The sequence below is a fragment of the Balaenoptera physalus genome, assembly GCF_965194825.1.
Source record: "Balaenoptera physalus genome assembly, chromosome: 11".
NCBI lineage: Eukaryota > Metazoa > Chordata > Mammalia > Artiodactyla > Balaenopteridae > Balaenoptera > Balaenoptera physalus.
In genome coordinates this window covers 21,057,350-21,085,318 of record NC_138896.1, presented here as the reverse complement: position 1 = coordinate 21,085,318, position 27,969 = coordinate 21,057,350, and the positions used below count along the sequence as shown (strand labels likewise).

The following is a 27,969-nucleotide window of genomic DNA, read 5'->3' as shown; positions in this document are numbered from 1 at the left end:
TTCCAGACTGGTATAAGCCTCTGCCTGGCACAGACCTTTGTTACCCATATAAGGGGTCTGTCAGAGGCACCAATGCCCTTGGCTTAAACCAAGGTGATTTTGCCCCTCAACTCTTGGCCCCTGCTGAAGTCCAGGTATCTTGGTTTTTCTTGTTTATTGCTGTGCTGGCTCTTACGTACACTGTTTGACTTTTTCCTTTAATATTTTATGTATCTTGGGAAAAAAGTGTTTTATATACAGGGCCTGATAGGATAGCTTTAAAAAAGTAAAAGTGCCCATTGCTGGTTGAGGATCAGATAGGCAGGGGACAATGACTGGGACTGGCTGATCCTTCCCCTCCCCAGCCAAGGAACATGAATTTGGCTTTAAGTCTTCATTTACTTGAGCCCCTCAACAGAACAACTATGCAATATCTAGGAAAAAAAGGTTAACACAGTCTTACAATTCATAACCTTGTTAATTTTTCTAGGGTATACTCAGCAAGCTGGCAGCACTTGGATGCTAGCTTACCTGGGTTCATATCCCAGCTTTACTACTTAACGTGTCATCGTAGACAAATCACCTTCTCCATCATCAGAAAAATGGGAGTAACACTACCCACTTCGTAGGGTTGTTATTGGAATAATATGCATCAAGTTTTGGACACATAGCATCATATAAATGCTATAATTTTCCTGAACTGTGTATCATTTTCTCTCATACTCTAGGATTTTTCGAAATTTGAAATAAAGACAAACTTTAGCTTCTAAATTTCCTTTTTATTTGGCATTACTTACTTGCGTAGATTCTGCTCAGTTTAGAAATAAAATTCAGCAGACATTTTAAAATCAAACGTGGAAGAAAATCAAATTTGTGAAAGAAAATTTACTGAACACTTTGGGCAGGGGTGTGGTGCCAGCATTTTAATATCATTGCATTAAGCATCTATTATTTTATATTAGGGGAGTGACTAAGGTCGGGCTGAAGACAAAAGGGGGTGTTTAATGTACAGATTGTATCTTTTAAATGGCTGCTGCAAGGTCTTCAGTCAAAAAGGGTTTTTCTTACCCAGGCTGCAGAGTGATGTTACACCACAGGTTGAAGTTTACAGCTAATGCTGTTGGAGTCTAGAATGACTTTTGGTTTGTTATAAAGACTCTCAAAGGAAAGGAGGAGGAAGTCAAGGACAGGGTGAATTTTTCAGACTTAAAAATTTAGTAGTAGGCTTTCCAGTTGTCCCAGTAGAAGTGAGTTACTGCTCAATGAGTGTTTTCAAGAAATTTAACACAATAGTGGGAAACTGGTATGGAGATTTGAACAGCACCCCAGGCTTGGCTGCAGGAAAGCTAGAAGCCTGAGATTGTCAGTGCACCTTGGGAGAGGGCCCAAAGGGACATATTTGGACCCACCATGTTTAACATGTCACGTATGAAAAACAAAACAATGCTTTGATGCTTTGTCCTTTATTAGATGCTGTGATATAAAAAAAAAATCCTCAAGAGTAAATGCATATCTGTGTGATTGATACTGTGTCAGGAGTAAAGATGAGACCTCAGGGCAATATCTCAAGTCCAGGAAGATTCTTTAAGAAATAATACCAGGGTTTCCCTGGTGGCCCAGTGGTTGAGAGTCTGCCTGCCAATGCAGGGGACACGGGTTCGAGCCCTGGTCTGGGAAGATCCCACATGCCGCGGAGCAACTGGGCCCGTGAGCCACAACTACTGAGCCTGCGGGTCTGGAGCCTGTGCTCCGCAACAAGAGAGACCGCGATAGTGAGAGGCCCGCGCACCGCGATGAAGAGTGGCCCCCGCTTGCCACAACTAGAGAAAGCCCTTGCACAGAAACGAAGACCCAACACAGCTAAAAATAAATAAATAATTTTTAAAATAATAATAAAGGAATTCCTTTAAAAAAGAAAAAAGAAATAATACCAACTGAAAACAAGTCATATTTATATAGGACTTCATGGGCCAGTCTCTGTTCCAATGCTTTGCTTACAATAGCTAAATTAAATCTTCACTAGAATTCCATCAGTGTTATCATTACCCAGTTTTACAGATAAAGAAAACAAAGGCAAGGTTAAAGGTCACACAGCTGTAGGGAAGGAAAAATAATTCTCCCTCTATGAGACCCCTGAAATAAAAGACAAATTAACAAGAGAAAAACAAAACAGAAGTAACATGTAGCCCTCATGTATACGTGGGAGATACCCAGGGAAAAATGAGTAACTCCTCAAGGTGGCTTAAAATTCAGACTTAAACACCATCTTAATAGGGAAAAGGGGTTGGGGGTGGTATGTATGTAGGCCTCTTGGGGGAGAGTAAATAATTTTTAGGAAAGATGATTGGGCCCTTAGAAGCATAGATGGGAGAGGTATGACAGGATAAAATAAAATTATGTTTAAGGCAGGATAAGAAAATTTCTAAACATAAAATTTTCTCTCTGCTTATTTGGGCCACTACCCTCTTTAGTGTGCATTGTGCACATTACAGATTGACCAGACTTCCTTAGAAGACACAGGAATGCCTGCTTCATTGAAAAGAGCAATTTTCTCCTGGTTCCAGCAAGGTAACTCCTTAGGAGATAACATTCCTTTCTCAATCCTGTAAGGGATTGTGATGCCCCACTACTCACCTTGTACGTGAAGGTCTGGACTATGTAGATTCAATATGTAACTTTGATATATGACTCTTTGTCTCAAAAACTTATATAGCTGTGCTTTGACCTCTGACAAGCAGAACAGTCCTCAGAGTTTTCTGAAAGACTGTCTCCCAGGTTATAATCCTCGGGTTGGCTCTAATAAAATCCTCTATTTCTGTCTTAGATTGAAATTAATTTTTGTGGACAATAGGTTGTGCCAAGGTTTGTCTGGGTGTGGTGTCAATTTTTAGTGTCCTTTCCTCAGATAAGTGTCACTCTTCCCTAGTTAATGAAACTCCTTGGGAAGGGATTTATGACAATTGAGCTCCTTTTGGAGGATCTGTCTTTAGGCAGATAATGGGAGTTCAGAGAAATCTTCCCTCTACATTTGCTGTTTTTCTGCTACAGCTCAAAATAATCAATATACCTATAAGGGAGGGAAAATAACTTTCCTTCTACGCTTCTAAGTTCTTGGCTGAGAACCACTGTATAAAAGGTAGATTAACAAGAGAAAAGCAAACAGAAGCTTAATAACATGTATACCTCACATAGGCTTGAGAAATACCTAGAAAAACTGAGTAAACTCCCAAAATTGGCCCAAGCCACCACCTTAAATACCATCTTCAGCTAAGAAGTGGGTGGGAGCCAGTTATGAGAGGTTACCAGGAAAAGGAACAACAAGGGTAAGGTTGTTATACAGAATTAAGTCTAGTGCCTCCTCATTGATGAGATTCTCTGGTGATTTAGTCATCCTTCTCTTCCCGGTACAGAGAAAAAGACACAAATCAAAATTCCCTTTATAAATGTAAATGTCCCTCACAAAAGAGTTAATTCTACTCTGTTTTTAGAAATGTTTTTGTGTATGGTGTTTTTTAAAAAATAATCAGCTCAAAAATAGTCCTTCTGCCAAAGAAACATATGGGAGTGGGGGAATGGGGAGTCATATTCTGCTACCCTTAGCAACTAACAATCACTTCCTCCTGAATGAGAAAGTACAGTATTTGCCATAAAATACTGTATAAGCCTCCACTAACATTCTCAGCCGAAGAAATAAACAGCCTCAGATGCAAAGAGCAAAGGGAGCAAAACAATCCAGTTTAAAAGTGAACCTCTTTACTAGCTTCTCTCCCACATAGTCATTGGATCACTGCCGAGAGGGGCGGAGCCAAAGGGGCGCTGTCAGTGCCTCTTTTCCCGCCTGCGCTTTCAGTTTTCAACGAGGTCCGACTATAGCTTATAATTACTCTTGAGCAGGTAGTAGCCTGTTGCATTCTGTACGTTTGCGATAATTTAGGTAATCATGTCTGGGCGCGGCAAAGGCGGCAAGGGTCTGGGTAAGGGAGGCGCTAAGCGCCACCGCAAGGTTCTGCGCGACAACATCCAGGGCATCACCAAGCCAGCTATCCGCCGCCTGGCCCGGCGTGGCGGCGTGAAGCGCATCTCCGGCCTCATCTACGAAGAGACCCGCGGGGTGCTGAAAGTGTTCCTGGAGAACGTGATCCGGGACGCCGTCACCTACACCGAGCACGCCAAGCGCAAGACTGTCACCGCCATGGACGTGGTCTATGCGCTTAAGCGCCAGGGACGCACTCTCTACGGCTTCGGTGGCTAAAGTCTCCTTCTATACATTTTTTTTAAAGGCCCTTTTCAGGGCCGCCCACCTCCGCTCAGGAAGAGCTGTACGCGACTTAACGTGCTCAAAACGTATCTCTTTTGAAAAGAAAGTGGTTCTGTTTTAAGGCTACCGTGGCCTTAACTACAGGCCAAACGGTTCGCTTTCGCTGCCGGTCTCCATCAGCCAATCTTTGGGCACCTGCTAAGAGTAGCGGTACCTTCGCCTAATCAGGCTGCGAGGGCTTGCTTGTGGGTGGGGCTAACGCTGGACTAAGGAAAGCTAATGAGAGGGGTCTGGAAGTCCCGGTAACCTCGATGAAGGACTTATGGCCCGGCGTCCCCGGCTCTTTCTAGTGGGAGGGATCCTGCCTACCCCACATCGTCTGTAAAAGGAGCATCAATTGCCGGCCAGAGTTTCGTCGAGGAGGCAGTTTCTTTCCTGGGAAGCGGGCATTACTGAATCGCCGCCGATCTTGTTTTTAGTCCTGGGAGGGTTCAGTAGATATTTGTACAAATTGCCAGAACCTGCGAGGGTGCTGCTTCGCTCACAAGAAGTCAGAAGCCAGATCAATTAAAATACATTGCCAGCAAGACGCCAGGTGTTAATTCCTAGTGTATTTGCCTTTAGCAACGTCAGGAAAGATCTGCCTTCTATGATCTCTCCCTTCCCACCACCTCCCCGTCCTCCGCTGGGTCGGCCCCAGACCCTGGCCTCAGGTACCTCTAGAGTTTGAGCCAGGCATCATGCTGAGTGTCGTCACCCCCCTGTAAAGCCAGTGATCTCGGGTTTAAAAATGCCTCGGCGACGACCCAAAACCTATGGGACGCAGCAAAAGCAGTGCTAAGAGGGAAGTTTATAGCAATACAAGCCTACCTCAAGAAACAGGAAACATCTCGAATAAACAACCTAACCTTGCACCTAAAGCAATTAGAGAAAGAAGAACAAAAAAACCCCAAAGCCAGCAGAAGGAAAGAAATTATAAAGATCAGGTCAGAAATAAATGAAAAAGAAATGAAGGAAACAATAGCAAAAATCAATGAAACTAAAAGCTGGTTCTTTGAGAAGATAAACAAAATTGATAAACCATTAGCCAGACTCATCAAGAGAAAAAGGGAGAAGACTCAGATCAATAGAATTAGAAATGAAAAAGGAGAAGTAACCACTGACACTGCAGAAATACAAACGATCATGAGAGATTACTACAAGCAACTCTATGCCAATAAAATGGACAACCTGCAAGAAATGGACAGATTCTTAGAAATGCACAAACTGCCGAGACTGAACCAGGAAGAAATAGAAAATATGAACAGACCAATCACAAGCACTGAAATTGAAACTGTGATTAAAAACCTTCCAACAAACAAAAGCCCAGGACCAGATGGCTTCACAGGTGAATTCTATCAAACATTTAGAGAAGAGCTAACACCTATCCTTCTCAAACTCTTCCAAAATATTGCAGAGGGAGGAACACTCCCAAACTCATTCTATGAGGCCACCATCACCCTGATACCAAAACCAGACAAAGATGTCACAAAGAAAGAAAACTACAGGCCAATATCACTGATGAACATAGATGCAAAAATCCTCAACAAAATACTAGCAAACAGAATCCAACAGCACATTAAAAGGATCATACACCATGATCAAGTGGGGTTTATCCCAGGAATGCAAGGATTCTTCAATATACGCAAATCAATCAATGTGATACATCATATTAACAAACTGAAGGAGAAAAACCATATGATCATCTCAATAGATGCAGAGAAAGCTTTCGACAAAATTCAACACCCATTTATGATAAAAGCCCTGCAGAAAGTAGGCATAGAGGGAACTTTCCTCAACATAATAAAGGCCATATATGACAAACCCACAGCCAACATTGTCCTCAATGGTGAAAAACTGAAACCATTTCCACTAAGATCAGGAACAAGACAAGGTTGCCCACTCTCACCACTATTATTCAACATAGTTTTGGAAGTGTTAGCCACAGCAATCAGAGAAGACAAAGAAATAAAAGGAATCCAAATCGGAAAAGAAGAAGTAAAGCTGTCACTATTTGCAGATGACATGATACTATACATAGAGAATCCTAAAGATGCTACCAGAAAACTCCTAGAGCTAATCAATGAATTTGGTAAAGTAGCAGGATACAAAATTAATGCACAGAAATCTCTTGCATTTCTATACACTAATGACAAAAAATCTGAAAGTGAAATTAAGAAAACACTCCCATTTACCATTGCAACAAAAAGAATAAAATATCTAGGAATAAACCTACCTAAGGAGACAAAAGACCTGTATGCAGAAAATTATAAGACACTGATGAAAGAAATTAAAGATGATACAAATAGATGGAGAGATATACCATGTTCCTGGATTGGAAGAATCAACACTGTGAAAATGACTCTACTACCCAAAGCAATCTACAGATTCAATGCAATCCCTATCAAACTACCACTGGCATTTTTCACAGAACTAGAACAAAAAATTTCACAATTTGTATGGAAACACAAAAGACCCCGAATAGCCAAAGCAATCTTGAGAACGAAAAATGGAGCTGGGGGAATCAGGCTCCCTGACTTCAGACTATATTACAAAGCTTCAGTAATCAAGACAGTTTGGTACTGGCACAAAAACAGAAATATAGATCAATGGAACAGGATAGAAAGCCCAGAGATAAACCCACACACATATGGTCACCTTATTTTTGATAAAGGAGGCAAGCATATACAGTGGAGAAAAGACAGCCTCTTCAATAAGTGGTGCTGGGAAAATTGGACAGGTACATGTAAAAGTATGAAAATAGAACACTCCCTGACACCATGCACAAAAATAAACTCAAAATGGATTAAAGACCTAAGTGTAAGGGCAGACACTATCAAACTCTTAGAGGAAAACATAGGCAGAACACTCTATGACATACATCACAGCAAGATTCTTTTTGACCCAGCTCCCAGAGAAATGGAAATAAGAACACAAATAAACAAATGGGACCTAATGAAACTTAAAAGCTTTTGCACAGCAAAGGAAACCATAAACAAGACCAAAAGACAACCATCAGAATGGGAGAAAATATTTGCAAATGAAGCAACTGACAAAGGATTAATCTCCAAGATTTACAAGCAGCTCATGCAGCTCAATAACAAAAAAACGAACAACCCAATCCAAAAATGGGCCGAAGACCTAAATAGACATTTCTCCAAAGAAGATATACAGATGGCCTACAGACACATGAAAGAATGCTCAACATCATTAATCATTAGAGAAATGCAAATCAAAACTACAATGAGATATCATCTCACACCGGTCAGAATGGCCATCATCAAAAAATCTAGAAACAATAAATGCTGGAGAGGGTGTGGAGGAAAGGGAACACTCTTGCACTGTTGGTGGGAATGTAAATTGATACAGCCACTATGGAGAACAGTATGGAGGTTCCTTAAAAAACTACAAATAGAACTACCATACGACCCAGCAATCCCACTACTGGGCATATACCCTGAGAAAACCATAGGTCAAAAAGAGTCATGTACCAAAATGTTCATTGCAGCTCTATTTACAATAGCCAGGACATGGAAGCAATCTAAATGTCCATCGACAGATGAATGGATAAAGAAGATGTGGCACATATATACAATGGAATATTACTCAGCCATAAAAAGAAATGAAATGGAGGTATTTGTAATGAGGTGGATGGAGTTAGAGTCTGTCATACAGAGTGAAGTAAGTCAGAAAGAGAAAAACAAATACAGTATGCTAACACATATATACGGAATCTAAGGGGAAAAAAAAAAAAAAAAGGCCATGAAGAACCTAGTGGCAAGACGGGAATAAAGACACAGACCTACTAGAGAATGGACTTGAGGATATGGGGAGGGGGTGGGGTGAGATGTGACAGGGTAAGAGAGTGTCATGGACATATATACACTACCAAATGTAAAATAGATAACTAGTGGGAAGCAGCCGCATAGCACAGGGAGATCAGCTCGGTGCTTTGTGACCACCTAGAGGGATGGGATGGGGAGGGTGGGAGGGAGGGAGATGCAAGAGGGAAGAGAAATGGGAACATATTGTATATGTATAACTGATTCACTTTGTTATAAAGCAGAAGCTAACACACCATTGTAAGGCAATTATACTTCAATAAAGATGTTAAAAAAAAAAAAAAAAATGCCTCGGCATTGCTGATTTTCATCCTCGGGCTGGGGGCCCTCCCTAAGCCCCTGGCTAAGCAGAGTTTTTAAATTCCCATTTACTAGACTAAGGGAGTCTGTTCTGAACCCCTAGGCCTCTGTCAGGGCCTTTGAGGTTGTAAGGGAGAAGCTCCCTCCTTTGCAGTTAAGTGGCTCTTAGGTGGCTCTCTTGCACCTTCACCTTCCTTCCAGCTCATCTCTTTCCTGTGTCTGCAGTAAACTGTATTTTTTTTTAATGAAACTTTCAAACATGACAATATGGTTATTATAAAAGTTTTTTAAAGTATGTCCTCAAATTGATAAACCAGCTAACTGCATAATCAGCATCTTTGATTTAATGTTTGAAAAGGGTGTACTGATGGCTGCTCTAGAAAACACTTTGCTGCCTGGTTACTCTGCTAATGTCTCTCTCTTGACACTGGAGGAGATACTGACTAGGTGGTTGGGAAAGCGAGATTCTAAAGTTCAGGTGAGCGGTCTGGACTAGATAAAAATTTGGGGACTCATCAACATACAAACGGTGAGACTGGATGAGATCACTAAGAACTTAAACATGGTTTAATGCAGCACATTGTTTGTAATAGTAAATGAGTGGAAACAATGTAAATTGTCATGAGAAGGGACCAGATAAAGAAAATATTATCTATATCCATTAAATGGTATTTTGGTTCAGGCTGCTATAATAAAAACACCATAGACTGTGTGCTTTAACAACAAACATTTCTCACAGTTCTGGAGGCTGAAGTCCAAGATCAAGGCACTGGACAGATGCAGACAGATCTGGTGTCTGATGACCCATTTCCTGCTTCATAGACTGCTGTCTTCCCTTGTGTCCTTTCATGGCAGAGTTGAATGAATGCATGCATGAATTTTCTACACAAGCGCTCAGGCCCTCTCCCACCCCCCTAGCCCACCAGAGGGCTGCCATAATCGATCCCCCATCTACAATTCCTTGACCTGGCACTGCCTGAATCAGTCAGCATGCCAGGTTTTCTCTGGCTCTTAGGAATGATGCAGGAATGGCAAATCAGGCAGCATTATCTTTGTTCTGAACAAGGACTTCATGACTGTTAGGCCTGAGGAAGGCTCACAGGTTTTTCACTCAGGTAGTGGGTATGACTAAAATGAGTGTGATACTACCTACACGGCTTATGAACTAAAAAAGACAGGCCAACCGTAACAGAAGCTGGTCTATTGAGCAACCACACCTCCCTCCAGTGTAGGAAAACTATCCACACACTTCATTACATATGCTCTGAATGTAGGACAGGAAATTCTCATTTGCTTACTGGTGTACCCCAATGCCTACAACAGTATCTGGCACATTACATGAAATCAATACATATCTCCCGACGGACACCAGGACACCAGCTAAGGAAAACATAAAGTGACCACTCTCCCAACCAGGCCCATTTTTGCTCCTCTGGTCATCTAGGATACAGCCTTGAACTCTCCCCATTGTCAGTTTAAATTAAGCCAGGCTCCGTACTTTTATCATTCCCCCCAAAATCTTGGAGGACAGTTATCATGTGGGAAATGGGACCAAAAAAGCTAGGAGAAATAGTGACTGAAACTAACACACTGAGGCTGAAATCAGCCTTCTATAAAAATGATACAAAAAGGAACCTAATGACAGAGGCATTTGTAAATATCTTTTTAGATGAGGATAAGCTGTTTCCCTTTTAGCCAACTTCAAGTGAATTCACATCCCTTCTCCAGCTGAGTTCTAAAGTCTGGTATGCTACTGAAACATATAATTGATCTAGGGATATTCTTGCTTAAAAACCTGTGGCTATAATGACAGACTAGACCAAGCAGGCCATACTTTCAACTTTAGCAAGAGAACCTCTTCACAGACCAACAGTGCCTACCCTACAATCTCCTGCTACCCTGCCTGGTGATTATATATGTGTGTGTATATATATGTATATATATATATACATATATATACACACACACATACATATACTTATATACATATATGTAAAACAGCTTTATTGAGATATAACTTATATACCATAAAATTCACCCACTTTAAGTGTACAACTCAATGAATTTTAGTATATTTACTTAGTTGTACAACCACCACTACAATCTATTTAATTTTAGAACATTTCCATCACCCTAATTTCCATTCCTCTGTGAAGTAAGGAAAAAAGTACGGCTAACTGCTGAGGGCTGTGTTGACACCGAAAGAGAAGGAAGCGCGTTTTCTTCATAAACGAGATTTTAATTTCGCCTGAATTCATTGCCCTGGGTTTGCTGGCAGTCTGAATTCGGTTTCCCCTTCTGCCTAACATTTCAGAGATTATTTTTTTAATCGAGACAAATCATCCTATTAGCGGCGGTAATTTCAGTACTGTTCTCAGGACATGACTGAGAGCCATTCAGATGTCTCGTCGGAGTCTATTTCATAACCCGTAAAAACACAAATTAAAAAAAATTCTCTAAACAAGGGCTTTGGCGTTTCTCGCCCAATTTCCCATCCCCCAAATTTGGGTCGCCGCGGGGAACCACATGAGATCATCAGTTCTGATTGGTTGAAATCCATGGATGGGGCTTTCTGATTGGGCAGTGCTTCTCTTTGTTCCTGCAAACCGATTCAAGTTTCTCGCCATACTTGGTTCTTTTCCACTTTTCTTTAGTAAGTTTGAGTATCATCTTTCCCCCCTACCTGTGTCCAGTGAATGGAGCCGAGAGTGGGAGTTACATGGATATATACAGACATTAATCCCCGCAATGTTTTCTGACTCGGGGATGTCTCAGTAGTTTTCATTTAACCACACCAATGAGCTGCAGACTCCTGTGCCTTGGCTAATGGTTACAGCTTTCTTTTATGAGTAGTTGGGTGGCCCTGAAAAGGGCCTTTGGTTGAGAAATGCTAATTCTTGATGGAGAAATCGGAAAGCTTAACCGCCGAAGCCGTAGAGAGTGCGTCCCTGACGCTTAAGCGCATAGACCACGTCCATGGCGGTGACAGTCTTGCGCTTGGCGTGCTCGGTGTAGGTGACGGCGTCCCGGATCACGTTCTCCAGGAACACCTTCAGCACCCCGCGGGTCTCTTCGTAGATGAGGCCGGAGATGCGCTTCACACCGCCACGCCGGGCCAGGCGGCGGATGGCGGGTTTGGTGATGCCCTGGATGTTGTCGCGCAGAACCTTGCGGTGGCGCTTAGCGCCTCCCTTACCCAGACCCTTGCCGCCTTTGCCGCGCCCAGACATGGTTTTGAGAGAAGCAAACCAACAGCAACTGACAAAGAAGGGGAGAGCGGATCCTTATATACCTACCACCTCTCCCCCGCCCAACCCCCCCGAAAGAGAGAATGGAAAGCGCGCAAACCGGAAGTGTGACGCCAACAGTCCCCTCCCTTAATCCCGCCTCCAAGCCGCGGGAACTCACGCGGAAGGGCGGGGAGGGCCGGGCGGGTGGGGCAGGTGGGAAGAGATCAGTTTGACCAATAGTCTTTGCCTCCGTGACTGGGCTACTGTTTTAACTACAGTACTTGGAGAAATTAGGCTTAGAGGAAATATGATTCCAAATATCCTAAGTAGAAGAAATACTTAAAAAGGCGAAAATTTATTATCAATAAATTTTGATAATCGTAAAAAATATCAAGATCAAAGTTAGAAACGTAAAAAAGTTTATACTCATACTATTCCTGTTTGTTTCACAACTAATACGCACAAGGCCATGTTTTTAAAATGCTCTGCAAATGCCAATCATTTCGCGTGCCTCTGAAACTCTGGCTCTTTACTAAGGTAAGAGAAAACAGTACTATTTACATAAACACTTATAAAGGGCCAGTGTGTTCGCATACGCAGTGGATATTTAGACAAACATTATCCATAATCCTACAAGTGTTGATGCAGGTCTTTTCATTCCCAAGCAGATGCAAAGTTATACTGAACAACTTGAGCTGGAAAGTTAGTTTCTTACAGCCCTTACTTGAAAACGTGGGTGGCTCTGAAAAGAGCCTTTGGTTGAAGTTTCAGAGAAAAGCAGTAATTATGCCCGCTCCCCGCGGATCCGGCGGGCTAACTGGATGTCCTTGGGCATGATGGTAACACGCTTAGCGTGGATGGCGCACAGATTGGTGTCCTCGAAAAGACCCACCAGATAGGCTTCGCATGCCTCCTGCAGTGCCATCACCGCCGAACTCTGGAAGCGCAGATCGGTCTTGAAATCCTGGGCAATCTCACGCACAAGGCGCTGAAAAGGCAGTTTACGGATAAGAAGCTCCGTGGACTTTTGGTAGCGGCGGATCTCGCGCAAGGCCACCGTGCCGGGTCGGTAGCGGTGGGGTTTTTTCACGCCGCCGGTGGCCGGCGCACTCTTGCGAGCCGCCTTGGTGGCCAGCTGCTTGCGAGGCGCTTTGCCGCCAGTGGACTTACGAGCAGTTTGCTTAGTGCGAGCCATGACAAGTGACAAGTACACAGACGTACCGAATATTAGCACAAAAATATCGCCCAGCAGTTTGCTAGTATTTATAGTACCTAAGGGGACGTGATTGGGCGAGAAAAATGTTTAAATATTACGTTCCAGGCTCTGATTGGTCTACATTGAAACTTTACAACAACCGTGCAGTTTCATTGGCCACTACGTTATATCCTCGGCTCTTTCCAACTTGTTTTCTTGTTCCTTTCCGCACACGATTTTCATGAGAATGCAATGCCTTGAGCGTTACCTTTTCGAAAAAACAGACCTTAACTTCATTGGTACTGTAGTTCTGTATATTTATTTAGGTTCTGGGGGGGAGGGGAGATTGAGGGAATATTGCCCTAATGTACTCTACATTCCCTGCTCGATAACCCGATAGCGGATTATAAATTTCCAAAACCATTTCACAAAAAAAGTAATCCCTCTGTAACGCTTAAACTGACTGAGAAACTTCTTTGAAACCTACAAGATGTAAACTCAAGCATAGTAAAATCAAACTAGCATTTCCAGAAATATTTCCTGTAACAAGGCACTTTTTTGTTAAGTGTTTATGCTCTGACTTTACACTTGGAACTTCCTGAAACTTAAGTTTTCTAAAGTTTAGAATACATTTAGCCGGGTACAACGCCGAACACACAATCACGCCATGCACGACGTCTCAGAAGTTCACCTATGAAGAGCAGGCGATGGACTAGGGCCTATGAATGGATTACGGACCAAAACGAGGACAGCTTAATATTGCCAACGACTGATCCTATACGTCATGTAAAATAGTCGACTTTAAAAACACCGAATGAGAACCTTTTATACGAAGAGGCGGTAACCCAGATTCTACCTTCTGATTGGCTAAGTTTATTATACTGGGTAGCCATTAAGAAAGGAGATATAGCATCCTTCATTTGCATGGAGCGTTTCTATTGCATTTGAAGCTGTTTAACACGTTAGACACGGGAGGTACAAATTATTATCTAAATAAGGAAATGCTGCATGCATATTTTCTCTTTTAAAAGCTTTGTTTGATTAGAAGCCATGTTTATTACTCTAAGAAAAATTTATGTCTTTCCAGAAATTTTCACCTACGAAACCTTCAGCTTGGAGATTGTATACCTGTGTTATAAATGACTATCCTTCAAACTAAGACGCATAGTTCCAACTGTTCTTTTTCAAGTTCTTAGAAATTACATAATGCATTTTGTAAATACAGACTCTCAAGAAAACAAGTAACACAGGGTGGTAAAGAAGATGGACGAATCGTGCGTCTGGAACCCTTACATTATTGGCCACAAGCCGGAAACAAGCTCTTATGTTGTTTGAGGGCTACCAGGGAAGCGCCGGTTACTGAGGCGGACTTGTTTGAAAACCGCAGTCGCGCGCGCGGGAATGGCTCGTCATTGCATTCTCCCTGCTGCTAGAAGATCCCAGGGCAGAATTGTGAGAGGATGTCATCCAGAACGGGGCTGTGAGAGGGGCATTTTATTCTTTCAGTAGTTAGCCTGATTCGCAGTCTGAAGTCGTTTTAGCATTGTTGACGCTTTTACAACCACAAACAAGTTCTAAAATGTTATCCCCGGGCTGTGCTTCCACACTAAAGCAACGTATCCCCCACCCTCGCCTCGACACCCACACCCACACTTCCCCGCGTGCAATGCCTGTCCGGGAACAATTCAGTCCACCCAGTGCTTACTTGATGTTTCTCTTGCGCTAGCTTTTGAGCTTGGGATATGTTGTGAGGATGAAAAGGGGTCGAAAGTTCGTTAAGTGCATTAGACTGTAGAAGCAAGTTGCAATTACAGAAATTGCGTGCTGTTTTCCACCGGTGCAGCTTGAGTGTTAACTGCGGTGTTAGCCAGTTCTTTTGCTTTCTACAATTCTTTGCCCCAAATAGATGCACGCTGGTTCAGACCAAGGGCACCGGCGTCTCGGGTCTACCACACATCACTCAGCGCTGCCAGGAAAGGCAATGGCATCGATGAGAACTTGTCCCAAACCTGCAGACCAGGCCTACATCCCCTCGCTTTCTGCTCTCCCTCCCCAGTCACTCAAGACACGTTTTGCATTTATTGCAGATTAGAAACAAATGTCCTTTTGACATTGCTTCCTAGAGGCGAGGTTTCACGTGAAACTCCTTGGATTCTTACGTGATTGCCTTCTTTACAGCTCTTTCCCACCCCACCTCCCCCTAGGAAAAAACCCTGCTTTTTTAAAGAGAAGTAGCACACTCTGATGGTAATGGGCGGCAGAGCCGTACCCTTCCCTGCCTAGTATTTCTGTCTCCATTAGGCGACCGGCGCGGGGGATGGGGGGAGGAGGGGGACAGGGTGCTGTCTGGGTGCCTCAGTGCAAGCGGCAGGGAAGAAGGCCTATAGGCCCCAGCGGCCGGCATTGGCCTTCGGAGACCCGGCGGGGCGCGCAGGGGGCGCTAGGGTGCCGGGGGCGGGCGCCAGCGCGCACCAATCACAGCTCAGCCTCGCCCTATAAATACCGCGCGCTTGAGCCGCTCGAGTTTTACTGCCTTGTCAGGTCTTAGTCGTTTGTTTAGTCTTTCTTTGCTTCCGTAATGTCCGAGACCGCACCGCCCGTTCCAGCTGCTTCCACTCCCCCCGAGAAGCCTTCAGCTGGTAGGAAAGCAAAGAAGCCTGCGAAGGCTGCAGCAGGCGCTAAGAAGAAATCCGCGGGTCCTTCAGTCTCGGAGCTGATTGTGCAGGCCGTTTCTTCTTCTAAGGAGCGCAGCGGCGTGTCCTTGGCTGCGCTCAAGAAGGCGCTGGCGGCCGCCGGCTACGACGTGGAGAAGAACAACAGCCGTATCAAGCTGGGCCTTAGGAGCCTGGTGAGCAAAGGCACTCTGGTGCAGACCAAGGGCACCGGCGCCTCGGGGTCTTTCAAGCTCAACAAGAGAGTAGCCTCGGTGGATAGCAAGCCCAGCGCCACAAAGGTGGCAGCGAAAGCGAAGGTAACAAGTTCTTCTAAGAAGCCCAAGAAGGCCACCGGGGCGGCTGCTGGCAAAAAAGGTGTCAAGACTCCGAAGAAGGCTAAAAAGCCTGCGGCGACAAAGAAGACCTCCAAGAGTCCCAAGAAGTCCAGGGTTGTGAAGCCTAAGAAAATAGGTAAGAGTCCTGCTAAAGCCAAGGCTGTGAAACCCAAAGCGGCCAAAGCGAAGGTGACCAAGCCAAAGACTGCCGCCAAGCCCAAGAAGGCAGCACCGAAGAAAAAGTAAAAGTCCCACTTGGAAGCTGCTTCCAATAACCCAACGGCTCTTTTAAGAGCCACCTACTTATTTCAGGGAAAGAGCTTTAAGTACACAGCTCTCCTGTCTTACAAGTTTCATAAATTTCAGCCCCCATGCAAATGCAGTGTGTTTAAGCCAATCCTTGCTCCACGTCAGAATTCTTTTGAGGTTAAGTTAAATTCTCGCTGTGGGATTTGTAAATTGATTCCTGAGGAAGCTGGTGTTTTTGTTTTGGTCTCCCAAGTGATTTAAACTACAACGCTCAGGAGCTTATTTCCCTAGTCCCGTTTTAACCTGAAGCTTACATCTTACCTGTACGTTAGAAATACCTGGGGGAGCTTTTTAAACCGATTCTGAAGTCCCACACCCCAAACATTCGTCCTCAGTGGTAACTACCTGTAACTGCGATTGAACCCGTGGCTGAGGCTGGGTCCGTGTACTATGTGCTCGTTTGTCTACTCAACATTTCCCTGGCGTTCTCTGCGAGACCAAAGTGGGGACATTATGTTCTTGGGCAATATTGCTAAATCGGCTTTTTCCAAAATTGGATGGCCCTGAAAAATGCTTTTGAGATGTGGCTCAAGAGCTGTCTGACCTTGGGAATGACGGTGATCCTCTGGCTTACATGGCACTCAGATTGGTGTCCTTGAGCTCACCAGGTAGGCCTCACACGCCTCCTGCAGCGACATCACAGTCGAGCTCTGACCTTGCAGATCGTCCACGCTCGGCGACTTACCCTGGGTCCATTTGCAGGTTGTCAGCTAGTCCTGGTTTCTCTTTATAGAAACAGAACTGCCCTGATTGGATAATATTTGAAGCTCCCACTCTGTGCCTAACTAGATCGTATTTCTCCGCCTGCAGGGTTTTCAACCCTGGTGCGCTGCACCACGTTAAATACTCTGGGACACTTTCATAGAATTGCCCCTTTAAGCTTTTGAAATTTTAATTCTGGGATTCATTTTAATAACGTCTTTTTTCACATCCGAGAAAAAAAAAGTACCATATGTTGAGCCAGGTTTACTCACTTTCACTTAATGAAGCTCAATTAGTTGTAAAACTTTTACCTATGTGCATAAATATTCTTTAATAGTCAATTGTTTTATGTTTTGTCTTTTTTTCCCCATTGTTTTGCATGGCTTCTTGCATCCCCTTAATGTCTGCCTTACTGTCACTTCACATCCCTACTCCCCTTCCCCAAACAGGTATGTAGCTATTCATGTTTTCCTTTGAATTCAGTCTTTTACATACACTTATCCATAAACATGCATGATTGTTTTCTTTTTCTGGTAGGGTTTTATTATTATTTACAAAATGGCGATATATACGCTTCTCTGCTTTTCTCTTAACCCTAAAGGAAATCCTTTCAAGTCAAATCTTTTTTTTTTTAATGTCCTGCATGTGGAGTAGAATAATTTATTCATCCATTTCATATTGATAAGTATTGACATCTCTATTTACAACTGCTGAGCATGGTGCAATAAACAATAGAATTCCAAAGCTGAAATTGCTAGATTAGTTAGAGTGTATTTTAAATTTCAGTTGGCCCTGACATAGCCTGAAAATGGCTCCCCCTCCTGCATTCCAACCATCAGGGTGTGATCTCATTAATTTCTGCCAGTCTAAAGGGGGTAAAATTATTTCACATTGTCACTTTGATTTGCATTACCATGACCACCAGTGCATCCTTTCTTTAGGTTTATTGGCCATTTGAATAAGCTTTTCAGAGAATTTCCATTTATATATCTGTTAATTTTTCATTAGGCAGTTTGTCTTTTTCCTGCCTAATTGTGTTTTTTATATGATAGAAAAATGAACCTTATACTTATCACCTGTGTTGCAGATAGTTTTCTACTCTTGGCTTTTATCTCTATATTTCCTTTGTTTATGGTATATTTCCCATTTATATGTATTATTTAAAATTTATTAGATATATATAAAATTTGAATATTAGACATTTTAATCACAAGTGTATCTTTATAGCTTCTAGATTTCCACTCTTGGTTTAGAAACTGAATCCCACCCCTCCATTATTTATTCACCTCCTAGCTCTTCTTCTAAAATTGTTTGCTTCTTAAAAAATGTTTACTTTCTAATCCATCTAGAATTTGTTTTATGTAGTTTAAGATAGAATCCAAGTTTACATCCTTCCAGATGGATGGCCAGTTGTTTTAACACCATTTGTTAAATAATCCATTCACTTCTCACACTGAACTGAAATATATCATTTTTGTTATTTATTAAATTCTTATATAATGAGATCTATTTCTGTATTCTCATTCTTTTCTACTGTTCTCTCTGTATGAGTCATGTGTCCTTCTCAAATCTATTCCTAATTAATTTATTTCCTTGTTTCTATTGTGAATGGAATACTCATTTCCTATTTTTAGGTCTTACTGCTAGGAAGGAAAAAATGTATTGATATGTTATATCCAGCAAACTTACTAATTTCTATAATTCTACTTCCTTTACTCCTTAAACTGAGAGCCCCTTGAGTTTTTCCTAGTCATTAGCAAAATAATTTTAACTTTTTTTGTTTTCCTTAAATGTGAATACCAAGCATTTAATTTTCTTTTTGTATAGCATTTGCTAAGAATTTCCAAAATAAAGTTGAATAATATTTTTAGGAGGCATCCCTTTTTAGTTCTTGGTTTTCATTAGCATGGTATTAAGTGTTGTCCTTTAGAATAATATCTGTTATTAACTTTTTGTATCTCCATTATATTTAAATGGTTACCTTCAATTCCTATTTTACTTTAAAAAAAAATTTTTAATGGCTGCCGTACTTCATGTATTGATATAATCATATGGTTTTTCTCTTTTAATTTGTTCAGTGCTTTCTTAAATGTTAAGCCCTCAAACTCAATGTGGCTGAAAGAATGAGATGAGTTTTCCTAAGACGGTCATCTATAAGAGAGAAGCAAGTGTGTTGTGGTGGAGTTGGGGGAGAGTGAATCAGAAATTCTGTTGTGAAATTTGCAGAGTCCAAGAGATTACCAAGTGGATAAGGGAGTAATCAACTGGGTTCGAATGTTGATGATAGACTGAAGTGATTAGAAGCCTGAGAATAGTTCCTTGATTTAGCAGTATGGAGGTCAGTAGTTTTGACAAGAGTAGTTTTGGGGAGGATGGAGTTGAATTAAGATGGAGTCATTGGTCTATGGATGGCATTTAAAGTCATGAGACTTGGTGAGGTCACCAAGGGGGCGACTGAGGTAGAGAAGAATATAAAGAAAGGGGAAAGGACAGAGGAGACCTGGCCCTGATCATTTATCATCCATAAATCTGAATCATTATTCTACCTCTTTGTGCTTCCATTTGCTTATTTAAAAGCAAAACGGTTAGATTAGAGTAGTGTTTTTCATGGCCTGTTAGGAATAGAATCGACTAGAACATATTAGAGTGTGCACATTGTAAGGATAAATACGGCTTCCTGGAATTTAGGCTTCAGACACTTATGTTGTTAGGCATATGCGTGTACGTTCTGGGTCATAAAGAAGAAAGCATATCTTATTGGGGTTACAATCAAAGAAGTCTGAAACCCAGTGGTTAACATGCTCTTTATGGTCTTTTACAATTCCAGGAGTCTATTGTTTTGATGTTCTGACCACAGAATTATATCAGCTCTAACATCCATGTAAGAGGAGACAGACTTGAAATCAATCTCATTGATTGTCTGAGAGATCTTCTGAGACAAGTAGGTAAGAGTGGTGACACAGAAATTATATTCTTTACTAATAATTGGTTTGATTATCCCTGCCTGTGGGGTTTTTTGAAAGAAAAGAGAAAAGAGAGGGACAGAGAAAAGAACAGAAGGTTATATGACTTCCAGAACAACTGAAGACCAGTGGGGCCTCCTTAAGAAGATATAAACCATAAATAAGGGGTTTTGCTGTGTAAGATGTACAATAATAACACATAAAAGAAAAAAAAAAAAAGATGAAGGGAGAACTCTCTCATCTTGATGCTACAAGTTTTATTGTATCCTATGTGGCCAAAGTAAAAATGGGGAATATTGGGAGAGGAGAAGGGAATTTGTTCTTTTCTTTATACCATAACATATTTTTCAGCTCTTCAACAATGTGCCCATGTAGAAAACTATAATTATTCTGCGTATAAAAACAGAACTGGATTAAAAAAGAAGTACTAACTCCTAAATAGTAAAATGGCGGCCTTGCAAATACCCACAGTATTCCACTGTGCGATGCTACATAGTTTATTTCACCAGTCACCTATTGCTGGATTCTTAAAAATTTAGTTAACAACAATTACATAATCATTTTCAAGTGTGTCTCAAAAGTAGGTCCTCAGAAGTGGGATTTCTATTTCAAAGAGTGAAAAGTAACATTGCAAATAACAGGGCATGGTAAAAGTATAACAATGGAAGCTTAAAAACAAATACAAATACCTAAAGACAAGAATATTACTAGATTTCAACTATCATGGGTCACATCTTTGTTAATTTTATTTTTTAATAAATAATTTGATTCAAAAATCAAAACCGTATGAAAAGATATGCACCTAGAAGTCAAGTTCCACACCACTGTCCCTGACGACACAGTTCCCCTTCCACTATTTCTTTATGCAAATAGAAATGAAAAATATATATACTCTTCCTTCTCACCCTTTCATAGGATAATATATACATGTTCTCTACCATTGTTCGCTTAGCAGTATGTCCTGGAGCTGTGCCTACAACAGGAAACAGAGGTCTTCCTTTTTCTTTCCATGGGCACATGATATTCATTGTGTAAAGGAACAACGGTTTATTCTGGTTTCAGAAGCTCTCTATATATTAGCGAGATTAGCCCTTTATAATAAGAGTTGCAAAATATTTTTTTCAGATAGTCATTTGTCGTTTAACTTTGATTATGATAAAATTTGTTATGCAGCCTTTTTATTTTTACGTAATTGAATTTACCAATATTTTCTTTCATGGCTTTTGGATTTTGAGTAATATTTAGAAAGGTCTTTCCCACTTCAAGAATCAAAGGAATTCGCCTATATTTTCTTTAAGTACTTCTGGCTTTTTGTTTTGTTTCGCTTTTATGTTTCAATCTTTGATCTACTTGAAGTTCCTTCTGGTGTTTTACAAATGGCTATCTAGTTGTCTCAGCACTATTAAAAAAGTCCATCTTACTCCTAGTGATTAGAAATGCTTTCTTTATTGGATACAAAATTCCTGTATTATTTGTCTATTTCTAGACTTTCTATTCTGTTGTGTCAGTCTTTCTGTTAAGCACTAATACCACATTGTTTTAATTGAGAATTGATGATCCTTTATAAAATATGAATAAGATCATCCACTCTTCCTGTTCTTATTTTTCAATTATAGGGCAATTGTAGGACAATTCCAGCTTTTCAAAGAACTGTGGAATTCTTAGAGCTAGAAAAGCCTTGGAAGTCATTTAGTTTTTGTTTCTGCCAGGGAAAATTCTGTAGGAACTAACGTGCTCTCTGAACTCCACCCCACAGCATCTCCTTACCAGCTATTAAAGGCCAATAATACCTTAAGGGTAGTACGCTTTTACGTCAAATCTATACTGAGCCATGGTCAATGCAAAAAAGTGAGAAGAAAGGGGAGTACGTTTTATAATTTGTAGGTGCTCTCTTTGAACTAATTTATCACTTCTTCCTCTAAACTCTCTGGAGGGTCACGATGCTTCCCTTTCCACATGGGAACTCCTAACTACAAAGGGAGTATGTAAGGAAGTAGGTGAAATATTCTCATTCCAGTGCCTAGGAAGACGATGTAGGTTTGGTAAACAGCCACTCTCTGCCACACTTCTGTATGTTTCTGTTTTTTAAAGGCTCATTCACTTATTTGTTGACTCTTCAGAGAGAGGGCAAAGTCCAAGTGTGCAAGCCTAGACAATGTGTAGGTTGAATTATGTCCCACCCACCCCCCCTTCCCCCAAAAGTTATGTTTAAATCATAACCCCCATTGCTTCAGAATGTAACCTTCTTTGGAAATAGGGTGGTTGCAAATGTAATTCAGTTAAAATGAGGCCACGGTTGAATAGAAAGGGCCCCTCTGATTGGCAATTCCTCGTAGACCAGCTCCGGCCAGTTCGCGGAACGCAGGGAGGCCTCGACTCCATCCTGCGGCCGCCCGGCCGCCCGGCCCACCTGCCACCCGCCCGCCAATGTGGAAGGGAGGCCGCAGCCCAAGGGCAGTCCCCAGGGGTCCTGCCGCCCGCCCGCCCTGCTTTAGCTGGGGGGACACACGTGGCCCGAGTGGGGGTGGGACCTTGAACGCCCCCAGGACCCGCATCTGGAGAGAAGTGAGAGTGCCCCGTGGAGGGGGGGAGGTGCTGAAGTTATCTTGTGGCTCGTCTGGGGTGTGGTGGGCCTGGGTAAGGCCAAGAAGTGATACCTGGCAACACTCCCCGGGGGAGAAGACCCTTCAGCGTCACCTACAGAACCGCAGGATGTCAGTCCTCTGCCTGAGCTCCCCTCCCTCACGTCCACATCCCTTTTTAATTTGTCTGGAGCAGGCCAGTCTTCAGTAAGTTATTTAAAAGCTCTCTAGGTACCGGAATTTGCTTCAAGGGTTGAGAACCACTGATCTGGGCGGAGCCCCTCACAGTAGTGAATGTTGTTTCTTCGTCGATCTCTAAAACTGAGTTAATATTTTTCTGGAGTAATGGTAGGCCCAGAGAAAGAATTGAATTACCCAGGATTCCACAAAGAATAAGTGATGGTGGCCCAAGAATTCCTCTTCAGCAGGTCAGAAGTATAAAAGTGCTTTGTAATCATTATATAAATTAACAAAAATCCTGTTTATTGTGTTGTATACCTAGTGCTTTGTGCCTGAGCACTTCTCACTACAAACTGGGATTACTGCCCCACTATTACACTTGAGGAAGCGGATGGAGGCACAGAGGGGTGGTGTCACTTGTCCACTTGTAAGTAAAATCAGAAATTGGACATAGATCTGGCTGGACCATAGAAAGGTGGAAATTTCTATTTTTAAACTTTACCTAATATCTTTAATGGATTACAGGATGTCCAGAGAACTAAAACAGGAACTCAGGAGTGGCATCAAGATTGAAAAAAGGAAAAAAACCAGTCCCATCCTCAGAGAACCTAGAGAAAAGAGACACAGGGAGACTGATGGCGGAGATACAAGATGTGAGAAAGAGAAGGAGCTCTGAAGACTGGAGGCCCTGCCCATGAATTGGAGTGATGAGCGGACACCCAGTTCCTGGAATATGACAGATTGGATCATTTTTACTTGTCCAGGGGCATCAGGATAAACTCAAGGAGATTAGCATAGTCTCTTGGCCACAAGCTAATTAATATGCTAATCAAGCACCTTCTTGAACAACGATCGCTGTCTTCCTTATTCCTGGTGAAGAAGGGACTTTTTTGGGGTGAAGAGCCTATGTGCAGAGCTTCCTGCATTTCCAATCCCAGCTGCCTGATAACGCCGTTCCCTCCCTGCGAGTCCCAGAGAACCGGTGCACAGACTCCACTTGAGGCTGTTGGTGTGAGTGGGCGTGAGAGGCAAGGCTGAGAGAGGACGATATGAGGAGCCATTCTCACAGAATCCCAGGCACTGAGGCTGTTTGTGTGGATGAAGAAAGTGCAATTATTGATGGCGCTGAGAGCTCTAATAGACCTTGTCTTTGGGGAGAAACTGGTGCTGAATCTATGGAGGACCAGGGACTCAGAATGTCTCTGCATCTCTGTCCCTCCTTAATTTAGATTTTGAGACTGTATACAGCAAATTTCTTATGATAGATTGCAAAAATTGTTCTAAATTTATCTCATCCTATTGCTCGTTACAATGTGACATTGTAGCTCCTCTCATCAAGAGGTGGAGTTTATATCTCTGTCCATTGAATCTGGGCTTGGCCAAGTGATTTAACAAACGTGACCTGAGCAGATGCTTGAAAAGAGCCTGGCACATTGCAGCTTGTCCCCATCTTGGTTCTCCGACAGCCCTGAAACACCCATGTTATGAAAGAGACTGAGCTTGTCTGCTGGAAAATGAAGCACCCAGTCAACAGCCTACCAACTGCCAGACTTGCAGGTGAGGCCATCCTATGTTACCCAATGCCAGCTGACTCTCCAGTTGATAGAGGCACAGGAGAAGAACCAGCAGAATTCAACCCTGACTACAAGAACCACCAGCTGACCTACAGAATTGTAAGTGAATAAATGGTAGTAGTTTTAAGCAAATAAGTTTTGGGGTGGTTTGATACTCATCAAAAATTGGCATGTGCTTAGTGAATGGCCATGAATTAGTCTTCTAGGACAGTGACAGCTTTGCCTGTCCTTCAGGAGAAGCAACCATGCTTCTGCAGCAAATCCCAGATGCATCCAGCTCCTTGTTCTCTCCCCTCCCCCTCCTTTTTTTTGTTTTTCATTTTTTTTTTTTTTTTAAATTACACTATACTAGGTGTGCTTTATTTATTTATTAATGGCTGTGTTGGATCTTCGTTTCCGTGCGAGGGCTTTCTCCAGTTGTGGCAAGCGGGGGCCACTCCTCATCGCGGTGCGCGGGCCTCTCGCTCTCGCGGCCTCTCCCGTTGCGGAGCACAAGCTCCAGACGCACAGGCTCAGCAATTGTGGCTCACGGGCCCATTTGCTCCGTGGCATGTGGGATCTTCCCAGACCAGGGCTCAAACCCGTGTCTCCTGCATTGGCAGGCAGATTCTCAACCACTGCGCCACCAGGGAAGCCCCTGTTTTTCATTTTCATATCCCTCCCTTTCCTATGTTAGGAAACAGAAGTGGGGATTAATGAAGTGGTCTAGGCTCCAGTGATGTTTTCACCTGCAAACTTTAGCATTCTCCATTCCCATCTCCTCGGAAAGATTGTCCCATCTGATTCACCAGCCCATAGTTTTCCACATTATCAAAGCCCCTCCAGGTTCCCAGCTCCTGGAGGGGTTGGCTGATGACAGTGAGAGTTATGGAAACAGAAGAGGTGGGTAGGGGAAGTGGGGGAAAGGGAAAGAGGGAGATAAGAATATATCAATAGTATTTTAAATAAATGTTCATATACTGTGACTTGGAAACTTTCTTTCAAAAACCCACCCTGAGGAAAACAAGAGAAGTGAAAACCTACTTACATACAATGATGTTCATTTGAACATAAGTTATAATTGCAAGAAACAACCTGAGCGTATGTGCAATTAGATCACTACAGTCATTTAAAACCACATATTAGCATGTTTAATGCCATGGGGGAATGCTCACACTGAGAAAAACATGCAAGATCAAATATATGTATGAGGAAGGTGATTTACCACCACAGTAGGAGTGTTCATTCCTTAGAACTGAGAATATAATTTATTGTATTTTACAGTATTCCATAATAAATATCTGTTAATTTAATCATTTAATATCTATATCTTTCTATACATATATTTACATATAGAAAGCGGACAAGAGTGGGGGAGGTAGCAGTGGTTGCTGTCTCTGAAAAGTTGAGCTCAGATCTGGTTGTGGGTGAAGGTGGTAACTAAGATGTGACCCCAGAATGCAGGGTGCTGGCACAGGGAAGGTGGAAAAGGCCTTCACAGGTGCATTCCTGACCTGGTTCCCACTTTGAGCACTTGCTTTCATTTCCCTGGATGTCCTCTGAGGCACTGTGTAGATGGGGTCTCAGAATTGTTCATCTGAAGCTCATCTGGTTGAAGCTTTATCCATCCACACCATTCCCTCTTCAGTTGAAGTTTTACTCCTGGGATGTTAATTCTCTAACACTTCCTGTCTGCCAAGCTGGTGATCCAAATGAGCTCACCCAGCTTCAGAAAAAGCTGGGAAAGACTACTCTGAACCTAGAACACATTATGCTCAAAGGCTCTTGGACCAGAATGACCTTGGCATTGTCTAGGACCGAAGAGAAGGCCACTGTATATGGAAAATGAGAAGTGGGAAGAACAGATTATTAATCCAGGATGGCAAGGTCTGTGGGGCCAGAATTTGCCTTCTAGGCCGTTATAAGGAGTTTAGACGTTACCTGAGAACAGACTCTTTCTGTGTCAGTTGGACTGTTTATGTTCCTCTGCCTCCCTCAGTTGCTATCCTGTCTGTCATTCCTGCTGTTCCCTGCCTGTCTGTGTCTCTGGTCCTCTGCCACAGCACCACGTACACTACACATACCTGACCCTTCGTGCAATTACAGGGGGAGGGAGTGTCAAAAAAGTATGAGGAAGGGGCACCAGAGGGCCCTCTTCTTTTGTTTCCTGGCTAAATATGTACCAGATGCTGAGGGTTTTCCAGACTGGACACGTGAGACATTAGGCTGGGTGGTTGTGGGAGCCGCACTCCCTGTAGCTCTCTGATGAATCTTGCTCAGAATTCTAACAACGTAGAGCTAAGCTGCCCGAGTTCATGTACTGCCTCACCAAGGTGGAAGGTGGCTTTGGACTAAGTTCTGGCTAATGGGATGCAAGCAGAAGGTTGTAGGGTAGGTAGTAAAAGATAGCTCTTGGATACATGCCCTTTGCTCAACTTCTGTATCTCTTTCTCCATCTTACCTCTTGGAATGAAGGTGTGATGCCTGGAGCTTTAGAAGCTGTCTTGGATCCTAGGGATGGTGGGAGGGTTGCTGGAAGGCTTGGCGATTTTGTGGAGTTGCCATACCAGCCCTGGACTTTCTGGATTTCCTGCACTTCCCCATCTGGACTGCCTTTACATGAGAGAGACATGAACTTGTTTCAGCCACTATCCTTTTGGGTTTTCTATTCTATAGAACTTAATTGAATCTTCAGTGGTACAGTGAGTTGCTATGCTTAAAAAAAAATGCAGTCATAAATCCATCTGCTCTTTATTTGTTTTGCTTTTTTTCCCTTATTTAATTGGAATTCTGTAACTTTCTGAATTTCACTTCTACGTATTAGTCTGTTTAGATTTTCTTTCCCCTTCTTCGGTCAGTTAGGTCTTTTAGTTTCTTTTTTAAAAAGTCACTTAGTCAAGATTTTCAGTTTTATATGCACATAATTCTTCAAATTGTTCTCAAAATTATCTCCAGTATATGCTTTTTCATGTTTCCATTTTTTCCGTATTCTCCTTTTTAAAAAATCTTTATTAGAGCAGCCAATGGTTTATCTAATACAGTAGAACTTTTAACCCATAAGGACAAGTAGGACTTATTTTTCTTTCTATAACTTGCCTGCACCACAATCAACTTGTAATTTTATCTTTATTATCCTATGGTTTCCAAAGATTTATTTTGTTAATTAAAAAAAATTTTTTTCTTTAGTTGAATGGTTATCATTATTTTTTCTTGGTCAGCAATTTAAGTGTTTAAGGACATAGAATTTTCTCTGAGCAAAGCATTCTAGGCCCTGCCACCGTTTTAAGGAGGCCACCCCTCACTGGACAGGACTATACTTGGATAAGACAGGACTGCAGGGCACCTAGAGGTAGAGATGAACTTAGCAATATCCAGATGGTGCCTTCATTTATCCTGCACGAAGGCGGGGTCTCTCAGTTATCCAGTGGGTCTGAGGCTCCAGAGTGGGTACGTGTGCTTGGACTATGGGGACAGAGAACAAATAACATTGGGGCTGCTTGTATAGGGGAGGAAACAATCATTTTCCTCTACCCATCTTAGGTTCTCCAACTAGGAACCTGTAAATTAGACTAACAAGAGAAAAACAATAAGTTTATTAACATGTTGTGAAATAATAATAAAACATATGTATGTGTATATATATATATATATATACACACACACATATACATGAATACACACACACACACACACATACACACACACACACACACACACATTGGCCTCTTCCCTTGGTTCCTAGTACAGAGCTCCTAAATCCCTTGGAACTTCCTAGGTGATAGGAATGTCTCTTGCTCTAATGAGGCAACTCTTGGTGGGCTCCTGGATAGATCAGGATGGGGGCTGAT

At 42.3% G+C, this 27,969-nt stretch overlaps 5 protein-coding genes across 8 annotated transcripts in view; 3 read left to right on the top strand and 2 right to left on the bottom strand.

Annotated features, from left to right (window-relative positions):
• Positions 1–1,467: 1,467 nt before the first annotated feature.
• Positions 1,468–5,031, top strand: H4C2 (H4 clustered histone 2). The gene has a single exon (XM_082413102.1). The coding sequence runs from the start codon at positions 3,920–3,922 to the stop codon at positions 4,229–4,231; it is 312 nt and encodes a 103-aa protein (XP_082269228.1). The 5' UTR covers positions 1,468–3,919; the 3' UTR covers positions 4,232–5,031.
• Positions 5,032–5,041: 10 nt separating this feature from the next.
• Positions 5,042–27,969, top strand: part of SLC17A2 (solute carrier family 17 member 2) — an 87,251-nt gene continuing 64,323 nt past the window's right edge. For 2 of the 4 annotated variants that reach the window (XM_082413036.1, XM_082413034.1), the window contains exon 1: positions 22,325–24,241. In XM_082413036.1, coding sequence (XP_082269162.1) covers positions 24,053–24,241 — 189 coding nt within the window. In that variant the 5' untranslated portion in view covers positions 22,325–24,052. Of the gene's footprint in view, positions 5,224–22,324; positions 24,242–27,969 lie in introns of those variants that run through there. The other 2 variants (XM_082413033.1, XM_082413035.1) reach the window with 2 other exon arrangements.
• H4C1 (H4 clustered histone 1) lies at positions 11,203–11,662 on the bottom strand. Its single transcript, XM_082413100.1, has one exon. It carries the CDS (start codon positions 11,646–11,648, stop codon positions 11,337–11,339), a length of 312 nt encoding a protein of 103 aa, XP_082269226.1. The 5' UTR covers positions 11,649–11,662; the 3' UTR covers positions 11,203–11,336.
• Positions 11,871–12,846, bottom strand: H3C1 (H3 clustered histone 1). Its single transcript, XM_082413085.1, has one exon. The coding sequence runs from the start codon at positions 12,841–12,843 to the stop codon at positions 12,433–12,435; it is 411 nt and encodes a 136-aa protein (XP_082269211.1). The 5' UTR covers positions 12,844–12,846; the 3' UTR covers positions 11,871–12,432.
• Positions 15,407–21,952, top strand: H1-1 (H1.1 linker histone, cluster member). Its single transcript, XM_082413073.1, has 2 exons — positions 15,407–15,968; positions 19,671–21,952. Exons 1-2 carry the CDS (start codon positions 15,422–15,424, stop codon positions 19,715–19,717), a joined length of 594 nt encoding a protein of 197 aa, XP_082269199.1. The 5' UTR covers positions 15,407–15,421; the 3' UTR covers positions 19,718–21,952.